Source organism: Benincasa hispida, chromosome 4 (genome assembly GCF_009727055.1).
Source record: "Benincasa hispida cultivar B227 chromosome 4, ASM972705v1, whole genome shotgun sequence".
Taxonomy (NCBI): Eukaryota; Viridiplantae; Streptophyta; class Magnoliopsida; order Cucurbitales; family Cucurbitaceae; genus Benincasa; species Benincasa hispida.
The window spans coordinates 1583083-1599451 of NC_052352.1; the positions used below are offsets into that span (position 1 = coordinate 1583083).

Consider the following 16369-nt stretch of genomic DNA (forward strand, 5'->3'; position numbering starts at 1 on the left):
TTTTAAGATGTAACAATTTAATTAGTTTGGGTAATTTAAAACTTATAAGAATTAAATCTATATCATAAAAAATATTAGGTTAAAATATCATTTTAGTTCATATAATTTAGACGGTATACCTTCAAATGTCTAAATTTAGTCCGTATAGTTTTAATAAATACTAAAAATAATTTATATCATTAGTTCATTTTTTTAAAACAAAAATTTAATATCTATTAGCAATCTCTTTATAAATTCTTAAAATATGATTATTACTTTGAAATTTTAACTGACATAAGCCTTATGTTTAGAGATATAAATTTATATTCGATCATTCAAATTTATGAAAGAAAAAAAAAACATACAAACTTTGATAAAAGATGGAGCACTATTCAATATATATAATCCTATCGAATAAGATGATATATATATATATTCTTTTGAATTACGAATACAAGATGTGAAACTTAAACCTCTACGTTCGTTGACGTTCATGTAAAAACAAAAAGTTAAAAATCATTGGAGATTAAATTAAAACCAACCTAAACTGACATAAAAAATTAAAGATTATTGGAAATTAAATAAAAATGAACCTAAATCAACTGCAATATAAAAATATTAGTGATCACAATCACTTTGGAAATGCATATGTGCAGACGACACTTCTCGATTCCAACCAACCAATTATCGTAATTTTAAATTACTTAATAAAAGTAATTCAATAAACTAATATTTGTTTGACTTTGACCTCATTTCTTGAATTACATATATGCGATTTATTTTCACAATTTTAATATAGACAAGTGGCCGGGGGATTACAATTAACACTAGCGAAACCCTTATTTAATAAATAATAATAATAATAATAAGCTGAATAAACAGAGTTAGTAGTCTTCTTTCTAATTCTTTCTTTCTTCTTCGTCTTCTTGATTTCTTCAATGGACAATGGATCTCTCTGAAGCTCCAAGAATGGCGAAAGAACCAAATTCCGATCCATCCAACAACAACAACAACAACAGCAACAACAAAAACAAATTCCTCTCAATCATGTCACAGCCATTCCGGTGGCTTAAAATGCTCTCATCGGAGTTAAATCCGAGTTTCATCGCCGGTGTGATCCTCGTCTACGGCTTAAGCCACGGCTTCTCCAGCTCCTATTTCAAAGTCGTCTCCGATTACTATTGGAAAGACGTGCAGAAGCTACAACCGTCCGTAGTTCAGATCTACATCGGGATATACGCGATTCCATGGGTGATGAAGCCGATTTGGGGGCTATTGACGGACGCGTTTCCAGTGAGAGGGTACTTGCGGCGGCCGTATTTCGTGATTGCGGGAGTGGTTGGAGCGACGGCGGCGGTGGCGGTGGCAGTGAAAGGGGGATTGGGGGTTTTGGAAGCTTTAGGGCTTTTGATTGGGATTTCAGCGGCGATGGCGATTGCGGATGTGACGATTGATGCTTGCATTGTGAGAAATAGCATTGAAGTGCAATGGTTAGCGCAAGATTTGCAAAGCCTCTGTGGAGCTTGTTCTTCGATTGGGCATTTGATTGGATATTCCGCCAGTGGCTTTTTTGTTCATCTTCTCGGCGCTCAGGTCCCTAAAACTAATACCTCTCTTTCTTTCAAGATTTTGTCATTTATTATTTTTTAGTAATATTGCACCATCTCTATACACTTTCTTCCTTACAAATAATAAAAATAATAATAATTAATAATTAAATTTTTAAACAAGAAAAGTCTGACCAGGAAAATTTATAGTACTATATACTCTTTTTTTTTTTCTTCACACTATAAAATTGTTTAGTTGATCCAATTTTCATACTCTCCCTATGTAAATTTTTTTTTGTTTAAATCTTATTTAGTTTCTGGACTTTTAAATGATATTCATTTTGGCCCCTACTATATTAAGTTTTTGTTAACCCTTTAACAAAATGGCAAGTTGATATGTATTTTTGGATGACTAGTTACCAAATAAGTTAGTTACACTAAAAGATATAGAGTTTCAATTTTGAATAAGGTGGCAAAGCGGGAGAATTTAAAAAGTATTTTTAATTCAAAATTTTGGTGTTTCAGTATTTTGACGTGTTAGTTATTGACATTTTACTTCAACTGCATCTTGCTTAGTAGATCTAGAGCATAGTCATCAAAAAATACAAGTTCTCTCACATTTCTATATTTTAATAGTAGAGAATAAAATAAATACTATTTAAAAATTTAGGGACTAAAAACGATCGTTGTTTAAGGACCAAAACCGAACAAGATTCAAGAATCAAATACTAAAATAAGATTTAAACCATTTTTTTAAAAAAAATTAGGTATAGCTTAGATGCATTTAAGTATTTTTTTCTAGGCAAATCAAAAGATTGAACTTCATTTTAAATAATGTATTTTAAGTTTGTTTATTGTCGAGTTATTTAAGTTTTAACTATATAATTTGGCAGCATAACACTCAATGGACGTAAATTAGTTGCAAATTTGAATGGCTACCGTCCATATCGTTGAATTAAAAAATTAAAAAAATATATTTTGTTTATCACAATTAAGATTATAAGGTTGCGTGTGTGCTTTGTTATCGAGTTAATCAAAGTTGTACTTTTAAATTTTTTAATAAAATTATATATTTAAGTTTGTAAGTTGGGGTTAGTATTGAGAGTGGGTAGATATATTTTTTTAGAAAAATTATTTTAAATGATAAAATTATTGAAAATATTTATAAATAATAGTAAAATATCAAAATCTACCTGTGATAGATCACAATAAATTATTATATGTGTCTGTTAGATAATAGTTTATCTTACAGATTATACCGTAACATTTTGTAACATTTATAAATATTTTGGTTCATTTTTTCTATATTTAAAAATATTTTTGTTTAGAAGTTTAAACTAAAATAAAAGGAAAAAGGCTTGTTTTTTTTTTATTATTATTATTATTTGTAGAAAGAGGGGAAAAAAAAAACTAAAATGAAACACAAATTGTAAAGCTGAAAATTGCAATTAAAAGTTTGAAAATTGAGAGGCCAACATAAAGCAAATATGAAAAGATTGCCCTATTTTGTCCTTAATTCGATAGTTTATTTATATGGGAAGAAAACTAGTGATACAACTCAAGCATTTAAATAAAATATATTTAATTCAAACTTCAGCTCGGTGCTTATTCTATTTTGATTAATAAATTTTTACATTTTATTTTAATATTTTAATGTTATATATAAAACTATTTAAATCTTTATCGTTAATTTTCTAATAAATTATTAAACAATGACTTCACAAGGCATATTTTGTTTAGATGGGTAGGTAGCGCAGGTCAGATATCAAATTTTAAAATATGAATGACAAATAATTGATGAAAAAAACAAAACAATCTCCAAAATAACTTATTATACAAATAATAAAATTTATATACTAAATTTAGAAGAATAAATTGACCTTTTTTTTCACTCAAAGGTGCTTAACAACCGATTTAAATAGGAAAAATATCAATTTATAACCTTAAATTTGGAAGGTTATATTATATAACTCAACCAATAATTATATCAATTTAAACACTAAGTATTTGTTAGTACATCAATTTGCACCATCTATTATGATTAATTTATAAAAATGCATTTTAATTTTTTTAAATAAACTCTTATGCTTTTATCACTATAGAATTTCCTTTGAGATCGGTTCATGCATTAATTTTAATAATATATTTAGTAAAATAAAAATCTGAAGAAATCTACACATGTGTAAAAATTGATTAATTTTCAAATTACAATGAAGAATGTAGAAGTTTAATCGATAAAAATTATAAATTTCATAGCATTTTTTTTTTTTTTTAACAAAATCTAATGGAGAAGGGAAATTGGAATTATAAGTTGAATTGGTTTAGTCCTTGAAATGGTTCCTAATTACTAACCAATAAATGTGCATTGTCTGGACAGGAAGCACTTGGAATCTTGGCAATTCCTCCGGCCATGATAATTTTGTTGGGATTCTTCATGCATGAGACACCCTCCATCACCCTCCAATATAATGGAAAGTCTAAGGTCCATCTCCCTCTAAATATCTTCCAAATTTAATATTTATTTTTTAAAAAATATTAATATTCTTTGTTTTATATTTTTTAAAACTATATTTGAAATAAAAATAAGTTAGAATTTTGGATGCAAATTAAGACCCCAACAATATTACATTATCTAGGTCACCATAAAATTTGTTTCATGTTTCAATTTTCATCCAAAATTCTAATATTTTTATATTTTATCAATAATGTAAAAACATTTCTTAAGGTGGACTATTTCATCCAAAATTAAAATCATGTAAATTTATTTACTAACAATATGGTGGAATTATTATATATAATATTAGATGCACTCATCTTTATGAATTCACATCTATCACATAAAAAATGTGAATTGAAATATTTTTAAAAAAGAGCAATAAAAATATATAAAATTGTATTTTATGATTGAATAATTTGCTAAATATTTTTCGGCATACAGGCAGGATCTATAAAGCAAGTGGGAGTGGCCATAAGAGACACGTGCAAAGCCATCAAATATCCGCACGTGTGGAAGCCATCCCTTTTCATGTTCCTTTGTCTTTCTCTCAGTATAAGTACTCACGAGGGGCAATTCTATTGGTACACAGACAAGAAAGCCGGCCCCGCCTTCTCTCAGGTATTCGACATGTCGTCAACTTCCTTCTATTCCAATTGAGAACAAACGTCATGTCGGTTTCTACTCGCAGGAATCGGTAGGGCTCATTTACGCAATCGGCTCAGCGGCGTCGCTAATCGGAGTATTAATCTACCACAAAACCCTCAGAAACTTAAAATTCCGGCGAATCCTCTTCTTCGCTCAAATCTTCTACGGCGTCGCCGGATTTCTCGATGTAATCTTCGTCCTCCGGTGGAATTTAGCCCTAAAAATTCCGGATCAGTTATTCGTCGTCTTGGAAGAGTGCGTTACTCGAATCGTGACGCGAATCCGGTGGACGCCGATGATGGTTCTGAACACTCGACTCTGTTCCGTCGGGATCGAAGGGACATTCTTCGCATTATTGGCTTGTATTGATAGCCTAGGGACGCTGTGCTCGAAATGGAGCGGCGGATTGGTCCTCCATGCGTTTGGAGTAACGAGGAGCGATTTTAGGAACCTGTGGATGGTGGTTCTGCTTCGGACTGTGCTGAGATTTGTGGTTGTGGCGTTCGTTTTTCTTGTACCTGATGCGAATCAATCGGACATTTTGGTTCCGGCTGATCAGACGATGATTAGAAAGAGTTTTTCTTCGACGAATGTGAAGGAAGATGGCGATAGCATTCCTCTTGTCTCCATGAAAGGCGAGGGGCGAGGTTAGTGTGTTTTGTTAGTGTGTACAGAGCTAGAAATGTTATGTGAATTCGGAAAGGGATTGGAATTATTGGAGTATAAATTTGAGATTATTTCAATATGATGGTTGATTGAGTTGATTTTTTCTTAGAAAAAATAGTTCGTGCGAAATTAAGGATGTAATCAACTAAACTTATTTTCTCTCAGCAAATTTCAGAAAAAAGAAAGAAAGAAAGAAAGAAGATAAAAACCATGAAAATTAGAGATAAAAAATATTTATATGCTTAATTTTCAAAAACTTTTTTTATTTTTTATATTTTGTATAGCATTGAGGAATAAGGATCGAATTTTAGACTTCAAAATCGATAATACAAATTCATGCAATTATGCTCATGTTGACTTTTTTGTTTTTTTAACTTTTATGTTAATTGTAGTTCTAAAATCAAATCGTCATTGTGCTGTGAAAGATCCATTATCTTGAAAACAAATTTCGGCGCGACCTAGGTGCTAAGTCACAATTGTCAGTTGCTTCCAAAGATTTACACAATCTCCAATCTCAGACTTTCAGTCTTCGAGAGAAGGAATGAAATCGAAGAAAAAAAAATTACTCATAATAGTATTTTGAAAAAGAAAAAAATGGAGAGAATTATGTGTTTTAGATTTGAAAACACCCTTCTGTATATGAAGAATAAGAACGGATAGATGAAAAAACAGTTAATTCACCAATAATGATTTTTTTAACATAATATTATTTTAATAAATAATGTAAAAAATAGGGTCGGAGGAAAAGATTTGACAAAAAATAGGTATGAAAATCATGGACCAAGTACACAATTTCCAAAAAAATGTGTACCAGGTACACCTCTATCTAAATGAAATCGTGGATGAGGCATACAAAATCATTATAAACGTGGACCATGTCTACGATTTCTATACCACTTGACTTTTGTGTCCCACAGTCAAGGCCACGTCTCACGGTCAAAGGATGTCTACCGCCTGCTGCCACATTGCAGGAACTCGTGGACCAGGTCCATGAGTTTGTGGTCCCCAAAGCAACCTCTCCTTTCCATCTGATGTCTCCCATGCTTCAAACTCTCCTTTTTCTTTCAAGTGTTGTTGCCCACAACAGATCAGCCAGTGCCGAACATTTTGGTTGACAATGAGTCCTATAGTATGCTTTCATATCGTAGAGCGACATTATCCAAATTGAGTGTTAAGAAAATTTGGAATGTGACAAACGATGCCACCAGTGTGTTATATGGATCACTAACTGCACCAAATTGATTTAAGAGATAAGCATGACCAAGATTGACGATGAATTCATGCTAACTATTTGTCGTTGTGGCGGGCATGTTGTGAGCATTATGTAAGAGGAGATGTAATAGATGGTCGAGCTATATCAGAGGACTATCTACCCTGGTATGACTCAATTACAAGAAGATTTATCACATCTAACGACTCTTATTATCATTGCACGATAAGAATTTTATTACTTATTTGTTTTTTCAATTATGTTTATTGAATATTATTTTACACTGGTTATTTTCTTCATATAAAATAATTTTGTTCGGGATGTACAACAGTATTCAATGCAACATAATTCACCAGAACCAGGTTCAATGTGTGGCCGATTTGTTGTAAATGTAGAAGATATCATTCAACAGACACGTAGATTTAATGTTTATGACATTGATCGAAGATGTGTTCATCATAGATGTTAGTGGCAATAGGCCGAGAATATTCCAAAGCAACATGTTGACCTAAACCTAATGTAGTTAATGAGCCAATTCCAGCTTCTCATATTCACTTTCTAGAAGTTCAAGGAGGCATCGCATCAGGTTCTAATTATCAACACGAGTACTATGCACTTAAAGAATTTCCACATGTTGTCACCCAACAAGATATTGATGATGTGATTCATCATCCAACACTTAGAGGATCCTATATCTCGTTGTGGAACACGTGCGAGAAGACGACCACCATGTGACACTTAAGAAGTTTCAACATTTAGTAGAATTTTGGAAGGCTCATGAAGTATGAGAGCCATGTCATGCATTGAGGAGTCTAAGACAAGGGACTTGGTGAGATGGCTAGGCATTGGCAGCAGTAAGCATAAGGAGGACATTGGCCTCATTATAGTTTAGTTGGGATAAGGGAGTTGGCATGCGTGCGAATAAGCGTGTAAGAGCATGTGTTGTTGGAGCACTAAGGCAAAGCATTGAGCGTGGAGTTGCGAGGTGTGCATTGGCCACAAGGATTATAGGTTAGTGGTTAAGTGTGGGGCTACTTGTAGGCGTTGGTATTGGCAGACAGCTTAGGATCGAAGGTGCATTGGTTTATAAAGGTTATGTAGGGCTAAGTTAGGCAAACAGGCGTGCTGTCAAGCACCCAAGATAAGGCATTGAGGGAGGCTTGTTGGGCATGAGTGGGCCCAATAAGGGTTGGTATGGAATGCAAGCACTATGCGGTGAAGTAAAGAAGAAGAGTTAAGTTAGTCACTCTATTAGTGGGCTAAGTGGCATCATTAGAAGCCTTAAACATGAGTTAGCGGCTTATGTGTCACTGGTTTAGGCATCATGGGCATGCAAGGCTTGGTACAAATAGGAGATGAAGAAGTTGGGACAAGGTTTGCCCAATTCTCTCATGCTAAAGAGAAGAAGTTGCTGCTAAAGTGTGATTCAACCGATGAAGAAGATGTCCTATGCCAAGAAGAAATTCCCACAAATTCATACTGAAATCTTGAAGAATTTAAAAGGTGTTCAAGTTTCTAGTTCACTCAAGCAAGCTGAAGAGATTGAATGATTTTGAGCTCACCAAGTGGAATTGGAATCTCAAATTTTTAAGTAAGAGAACTAAGGAGATTAGAAAGAAGTTCTTAGAAGGAAGTTCTGTGAGTTAATGTTTGGATGTTGAGTTATAAGACTAAAAAGTTAAATCTGGAAAATGTCATGGATGAAAAAACAGACAGCTGCAACCGTTGAACAAGCAAGCAACTTGACAAGGCAAAGGAACACGTGAGGTTACAAGCAGGCGTTACAAGGCTGCACACAGAGAGATGTGTTGAGGCCGAGTGGTAGAAGGGTGCCATCGTGTGGTTGGACACACGGTCTAGCAGCTACCGAGTGCATAACGCATGTATGCATGTTGATAGAGTTAACAATAAATAAGCGGAATTAAACAGGATCTTAAGCACTCTAATTACTTTAATTTTAGATTTAAATCATGCTAGTTCAGAAACTTAAGAAAATGGTTTCAAAAGATACAGCCTTTGTAGAATCCACGAAATGCTTCAATCCTCTGCAAATTTCTTCTTCTAACCTTGAAAGCAGGTAGGAGGGAATTTCATATTGCATGACTATGTCCCCAACTATCTACCGGTCTTACCCCTAAAATGAGAGGCTTATTGAGTCGGCACTGTTGAGCCACTCTCACCCATGCAGATTAAAGGATAATTCTGAATAAACAAGAGTTCATAGTTAGCTCAGGATTAAGATCGAGTTACCATAGGTCATCGAATTGAAATACTCAGTTTTAACAGGAAACGATGTTATAAAGAAAAGTGACTATTTCGCGGTCTAGTCTTATGCAAACATCTTTTGCATAGGATGCCTCCACTTGCATGTCTCCACATGAATGATTTCGAGATTACATCGTTTATATCAAATACAAAGTGTGCCACACCCAAAGTATCCCCAGGATAAGGTACCCAACCCCATCCTTATACTTATAGACCGTGTTGGCTATATACTCAAACCTGATCATCTTTTATGTTTCCACATAAAGTTCAAGTACTCATGCTATAGCAAGAGGTTCGATTTATTGGATTTTAGGTTTTACAAGTGTAATTTACACATTCAGTAACAACTTTATTGAAAAACCTCAATATCATCTTTATTGATTGCAAATAGAATAAATTTAATGTTTACAAAACTGTAAGTTTTAGGACATGCAACCCAATAAACTTCCACTTGGACTAAAACTCCAGTGAGTTTACATATATTCAACACTGAGTAAAGGAGAAATAAATATAATAAACTAGTGCATCTAATACCTATGAATTCTTCCCCTTGCCCTAAATTTATGAATCTCATAGTCCTATTTCAACAAGGTGATCCTGATGATGGGAAATTAGATGTCAATTTACTTGAAAACCAAAATCCCTTGACGCAATATGCGATGCATGTTCTTAAGGTATGCGTTGATAGTTATGCGTCGATGGTCATGTGTTGGAGTGACTATGCGTTAATAAATGTATGCGATGACCATGCGTCCTGTCACAAGTTTTCTTGCGCTCACGCCAAGTATAACACGAATGCACGTTTCTCGGGTGATCCGAGGTCAAACACAGGGACTTGTAGCTGGCTGAATGCGGTAATGTGCATGCGCGGTTGAATAAAAGAATGGATGGAAGGTTTCTAAGTTAACACTACTCCTACTCCTAGCTAACAGACAATACAATGAGAATATACATGAAAGGTAGAGACACGACAACTCTTGACATGAAATAAATGAATAGGAAAAATGGATAAAATGCAGAGATGTTTTCATTGCAATACTTAAGAGTGACCACAAGGGCAACGTTAGTCAACGCAAGCTATGTGATCATGCTACATACACTTGAGTCTAACTCTAGGACGCATGCGGTGTATCTGCGATATTGTCGGGAAGCCTATGCCTGCCTAAACCTTCATAACCCGCTCANATGCGGTGTATCTGCGATATTGTCGGGAAGCCTATGCCTGCCTAAACCTTCATAACCCGCTCACGAGCTCTCGCCACATGAGCGTGATAGCCACATAACACCTTATCCTACTTCCTAACACATGCAATATCCTATCCGTAGGATGCATACGCTGTGTGATAGCAAATGGATCTTATCCCTAAGTTCTCTATTCTTGCCTATGTGTTCCAATCCGCCCTCTCGAGTCTTAGATTTGAACAATGCATACATTACTTAATACGACCAACCACTTACCCTCTCGAGCAGTTGGTTGTTGCTGACTCTACTCATAGACAAGCATTGCATTGGCCTATAGACAGGCGTTGGTACAGCTTCACACTAAGAAAATAAGGTTACTCACACACTCACACAACACACACCTCTTGGTGGTTTGCTACATGCTTCATATCCCTAATCTACATGACTAAGTATGTGATACTCAAGCAATCTCACTAAGTGATGCAATGAAGTTAAAGGTGCTAAGTAAAGAAGATGGAGATGGAATTGAAGAAAACATAGAAATGTATTGAACACAAAATGTATTAATTCCTTAATCACAAAATGTATACAATACAATATAAGAAAAGAAAGGAAAATGAAATGACCGGCTGGAAGCAAAGACTTGCTTCTAACGGATGCACGTCAAGGTTACCGGTGGTGCCATGGATGGGCGGAGGAGCTGACTCTCTCAAGATCTAGCTCTGGTCGAAGGCTCCGATCGTCACTCGGAATGAATGAAGGAGATGAAGAACTCTCAAGCGTCTTCTCACGCATTTGTCTGGGTCATAAGGAAAACCCTAGGTTGCAGGGGTAATCCCCGGACAAGTTGAATTTCTGCTCATCGGCTTCTTTATATAGAGCCTGGATCGCCACAACATTAATAGACTGCTCTGATTCTGACATTCGGCGTGTTTAGTTCTTTCTGAATCTCTGCTGCCAACAACGTGGTAGGTGAAATGTCAACATCATCTTTTGATTTTCTCGAAGTAGATGCGCTGATGCATTCATTCCACCAACCTTGCATTGATCCCTTTATCATGCGTTATCGAGTAGCCGCAATCATACAGTGACCACATTCACTTAATACCGCAACTCTACACGATGATTGCAATTGCTTGTCGAGCGTAACTTCCATGTGATGGATGCATACGGCTAATTACCGCAACATCCATGCATTGATTGACGCGTTCACCTTTGCGATGGAGAGTTTTCTCCACATGCGGTCATCTATGCGATAGTCTGGTTTTCGCGTTTGTGTCCACTTCCTACATTAGCTACAAAAATAGAACATGGAACGCATAATATCGCATAATAATGGGTTAGCCGAAATTCATCATGCTGAACGATGCAAGCTCACTTTTCCCATGAATTCCTAGCACAATTGCCGCATATTCTGCTTAACAACCTTCATAATTCTAAGTAAAAGGCCTAAGATGACATGCATTTCTGCATGTCATCACACCCCCAAACTTAAAATCATGTTTGTCCTCAAGCATGTGTTGTACTCGAGAAATTCTAACTCATCTTCATGCTTTCCTTTGCGATGACCAGCTTCTCAGAATATAATCACCTTTGACCATCCAATGGTTTCTTCCACTTTGGCTGCTTCTTCAAAAAGATCTTTTCTAGGTTTATATCCGGCAAGCCTTCGCTCAAAACTTTTTACTCATTCAGTACAACTTTGTGTTTAGCTTTTGAGAATGCGTTCTTCAAAATACTTCAAAATTTTGCGATGACTTATTCAAATGCGGCGTTGAACCTGGTTACGTCCTTCGTTTTGGCTTACCTCCACGTGTTTCATGCGGGTATCCAACTTCGGTTGCGTTCCATATTCAACTCAACTCTTGTCTCGCTTGATTTGGCTTGCGCCAAACAGATGAGTTGCGCTTATGCGTTGATCCTGGCGACTTACCTTCGTTTTGGCTTGCCCCCACGTGTGTCATGCGGACATCCAACTACAAGTAAGTGCTTTTCACAACTTAACTCTTATCAACATGGGTTTCCCCATTGCGTTGACAGTGGAGTTATTATTCTAAAAAATTCTCAATACCATTTTTCTTTTAATGATCGCAATGCAATGAACGCAATTCTTCGAGATCGTTGCCACCCCCAAACTTAGAGGTTGGCAGCATTCTCACCGCAAAGCTAAAAACAAAATTACCAGAATGTGGTAATAAATGTTTGAGCGAAGATTTGAACAAAATAAAACTTAAGACTTTCAAAATTTGAAGAGGCTAATAAAAGTAAAGAGTGCCTTGCGATGATTAGTTAGAAGATGTGGTGAATTATACGTATTATCATAGAAACACCACAAAGCAAAGCAGTCAGGAAAGAAAGAATTTCAAAAGGATAAGGTATACAAGATAACAAGAAAAGAACCTTAGTCAAAATAACGCATGTGATCATGCATTGGAATCCACGCAATTGAAGCCATGCATTGAAGGATGAAAGGAATTCTTCCGTTGAACTGGGCACCGAGGAGACTTATTGTTGCACCTACAAGAGCAATCGCACCACAATCAAGAAAGCAACCATATATCTAAAATAACTAAAAAATAAAAATAACCTAAACTAAGAAAGCAAGTTAAAGATAGAGTAGAAGACGTCCCTGAAAAAATTAGAGTGTTGTCACCACAAGGAGTCTTCCATGCAGGAGATGGCTCTCAACTGCTTGGGTCAAGTTGCCTTGACCATTGGAACTTCCGGCAATTGTTGGGCGCATGCGGCCGTCATATGCTTAGAATTACCTTCAGCTCTTTTGCTACTGATTGCCCTTCTACCTTGGGGTCAATATTGGCTTTCGGCGCATTGCCTACACTTTAATATTGTTTGCAGCCTGGTCGCACAAGCTACAATACTCCCAGATAGAAAGTTTGCCTGCAGAGACAAAACTTAACAAACAATTAGCTACCAAGTCCTTGGCAACGGTACCAAAAACTTGATGACGGGAAATTAGACATAAATTTACTAAGTATGGGATCTTATAGATCAATCTGATGGGGTTAAACCTATAGGTTACAAATGGATCTACAAGAGAAAATGAGGAGCTGATGGGAAGGTGCAAACCTTCAAGACTAGACTTGTGGCAAAGGGTTACAGCCAGGTGGAGGGAGTTGACTATGAGGAGACTTTCTCACCTATTACCATGCTAAAGTCTATCCGCATCCTCCTGTCCATTGCCTCATATTATAACTATGAGATATGGCAAATGGATGTCAAGACTGCTTTTCTGAATGGTAATCTTGAGGAGACCATTTATATGGTGCAACTCGAGGGATTCATAGCCCAAGGTCAGGAGCAAAAGTTTTGCAAATTGAATCGGTCCATTTATGGACTGAAACTGGCATCTAAATCTTGGAACTTAAGGTTTGATACTGTGATCAAATCTTATGGCTTTGACCAAAACGTTGATGAACCTTGTGTCTATAAGAAAATCATCAACAGTTCATTAGTATTCCTAGTGTTATATGTAGACGATATCCTACTCATTGGGAATGATATAGATTTACTGACATCAGTTAAGAACTGGCTAGTGACCCAATTCCAAATGAAAGATTTGGTAAATGCTCAGTTTGTTCTTAGTATTCAGATTTTTCAGGATTGAAAGAACAAAGTGCTAGCATTGTCTCAGGCATCATACATTTTCAAGATGTTGATCAAGTACTCGATGCAGAACTCCAAGAGGGACCTTTTTCCTTGTCATCATGGAGTTACATTGTCTGAGGAGCAATATCCTTAAGAGGTTGAGGAAATAAGATGGGTTCCCTATGCATCTGCCGTTGGCATTTTGATGTATGCGATGTTATGTACTCGATCTGATATTTACTACGCTGTGGGGATAGTCAGTAGATATCAGTCTAATCCAGGACAAGGTCACTGGTCTGCCATCAAGAACATCCTCAAGTATCTTCGGAGAACGAGGGACTACATGCTTGTGTATAGTTCTTAGGATTTGATCCTTACTAAATACACAGACTCTGATTTTCAAACTGATAAAGATTCTCGAAAATCCACATCAGGATCAGTGTTCACTCTTAACGGAGGAGCTGTAGTGTGGCGAAGCACTAAGCAGGGGTGCATCACTAACTCCACTATGGAGACCGAGTATGTAGTGGCTTGTGAAGCTACTAAAGAGGTTGTCTAGCTCAAGAAGTTCTTGACTGATCTGGAAGTTGTTCTAGACATGTCTAGACTTATCACTCTTTACTGTGATAATAGTGGTGCTGTGGCGAATTCCAGAGTGCCAAGGAGTTAAAAGCACAACAAAAATATAGAGTGGAAATACCATCTTATCAGAGAGATTGTGCATCGAGGGTTGTTGGCTTTTTGGCCCTTAATCTCAAATTAATTAATTAATCAATGTTTTGATTATAACAAACTCAATTTTTAATTACTAAAAATCTTAGTGTTTTAATATTCCATAGCGTAGAGCTCGGAACAACGATTCCAACACCTCTTGAATCACTCAAATCGGAGCTAAAATGAAAACGATATGACCAAAACAAGTCTATAGAAAAAATATCGTGGTGGATGACGTGGCATAACCAGACTATTTGCATGTAGACATGTGGTAGCATATTTGTTGAATGGTGGATCATTAAGAAATTAACATATGATGGACTTTTGATTTTTGGATTGATTTAAAATAAAAAATTAAAATTTAAAAGAAATTTAAAAGGAAAATAAATTTAATAATATTTTATGTTTGTGTCTAACGGCTAGTTTTTTTACACATGGTATGTTTTTTTATTTTTGGATTGACTTTAAAGAGAATGAATTTAAAAATAAACTCAATTAAAAGGAAAATAAGTTTAATATTATTTTATGTTTGTGTCTAACGGCTAGTTTTTGACACATGGTATGTTTTTTTTTATTTTTTGGATTAATTTTAAAAAGAAAATGAATTTCAAAAGAAAAGGAATTTAATATTATATTTTGTTTGTATCTAACGACTAGTTTAGTTTAAAATCTCCACCATTGATTTTTCTTTTCCAAAATCCAATGGTCCAAATTAACTATGGTTTCTAAAAATTTTTCCATCTCTATATAAAACATCTTCCTCTCCAAATTTTAAACCAACAAATTTTACATTTCATAATCTTCCAAAACTCAAAAGTTCCATTGTTGCTCTCTCTAAGTTTCCAATTTTTTTCTTTTCATCTTATTCTTGAAAGAGTGTTATTGTATTGTGAGGATAAACTTGTTGAGTGCTTAAACTTGTAAATCCACTCTAATGAGAGTTGTATTATGTTCTTAAAAAATTCCAACATTTGTAATGGTTTGATCGTAAACCGTGGAAAGGATCGGGTTTGCTCTTGAACCCGTGAAAGGAGCGGTAGTGTAACGATTGGGCTCTAATTCGTGGAAAGAGTCGGAAAGATTTTTATTCAAATTTCCAAGAGGCGCTTGGGAAGTGGAGTAGGTCGAGTTTGACCGAACCACTATAAAAATTACGGTGTCTTCTTCTTATTTTTGCAATTAATTTAAGAATTTATTGTATGTTTTAGTTTGTTCTTATTTATTTGCTAAATTTTGATAGAATTAAATTATCACATTTTTTATCATCTTATTTGTTGCATAATTTGAATTTTTCTTATTATTTATAAAAAGTGTATTAATTAGTTTAATTGGGTTAATTTAGACAAAAAAAAGTTTAATTAAACCCTATTCACTCCCTCTAGGGTTTCCATATCGATCCAACAATTGGTATCAGAGCGGGTTGCTCTTCTTGAAATATTTATTTCTTGATAAACTTAATTGTTTTTTAGCTATGATAATTTTAGGTTTTATCCCTTTTACCGATAGTCAATCTATTACAAAGCCTCCTTTCTTTAATGGTACTAATTATAGTTATTGGAAAAATAGAATGAGATTTTTCTTGCTTTCTATTGATTATGATTTATGGGATATTGTTGAGGAAGGTTTTAAAATTCCAACAAAAGATGTTGATGGTGTTAGCACTATAAAACCTAAGGAAGAATGGTCAATAAATGAAAAGAAAGCATGATCTTTAAATGTCAATGCTATTAATTGCTTATTTTGTGCTTTGAATGAAGTTGAGTATAATAGGGTGTCTATTTACAAAACCGCTAAAGAGATATGGGATAAATTAGAAATTACTCATAAAGAAACTAGTCAAGTAAAAGAAACAAAGATTGACTTGTTAGTTCATCAATATGAAATGTTTAAAATTGATGAAAATGGAGCTATTTCCGATATGTTTATTAGATTTACTAACATTGTCAATGTTTTATAAGGACTTGGGAAAAAATACTCAAATCTTGAGAAGATAAAGAAGCGATTGTGGTCTTTGCCTAAACAATGGGAGCCTAAAGTCATTGTCATCCAAGAGGCAAA

General features: G+C 35.0%; 1 protein-coding gene across 1 annotated transcript; it reads left to right on the forward strand.

Annotated features, from left to right (window-relative positions):
* The first annotated feature begins 792 nt into the window (after positions 1 to 792).
* On the forward strand, positions 793 to 5417 carry LOC120076411 (probable folate-biopterin transporter 6). Its single transcript, XM_039030228.1, has 4 exons — positions 793 to 1572; positions 3904 to 4008; positions 4465 to 4641; positions 4712 to 5417. Exons 1-4 carry the CDS (start codon positions 925 to 927, stop codon positions 5318 to 5320), a joined length of 1539 nt encoding a protein of 512 aa, XP_038886156.1. The 5' UTR covers positions 793 to 924; the 3' UTR covers positions 5321 to 5417.
* The last annotated feature ends 10952 nt before the right edge of the window (positions 5418 to 16369 follow it).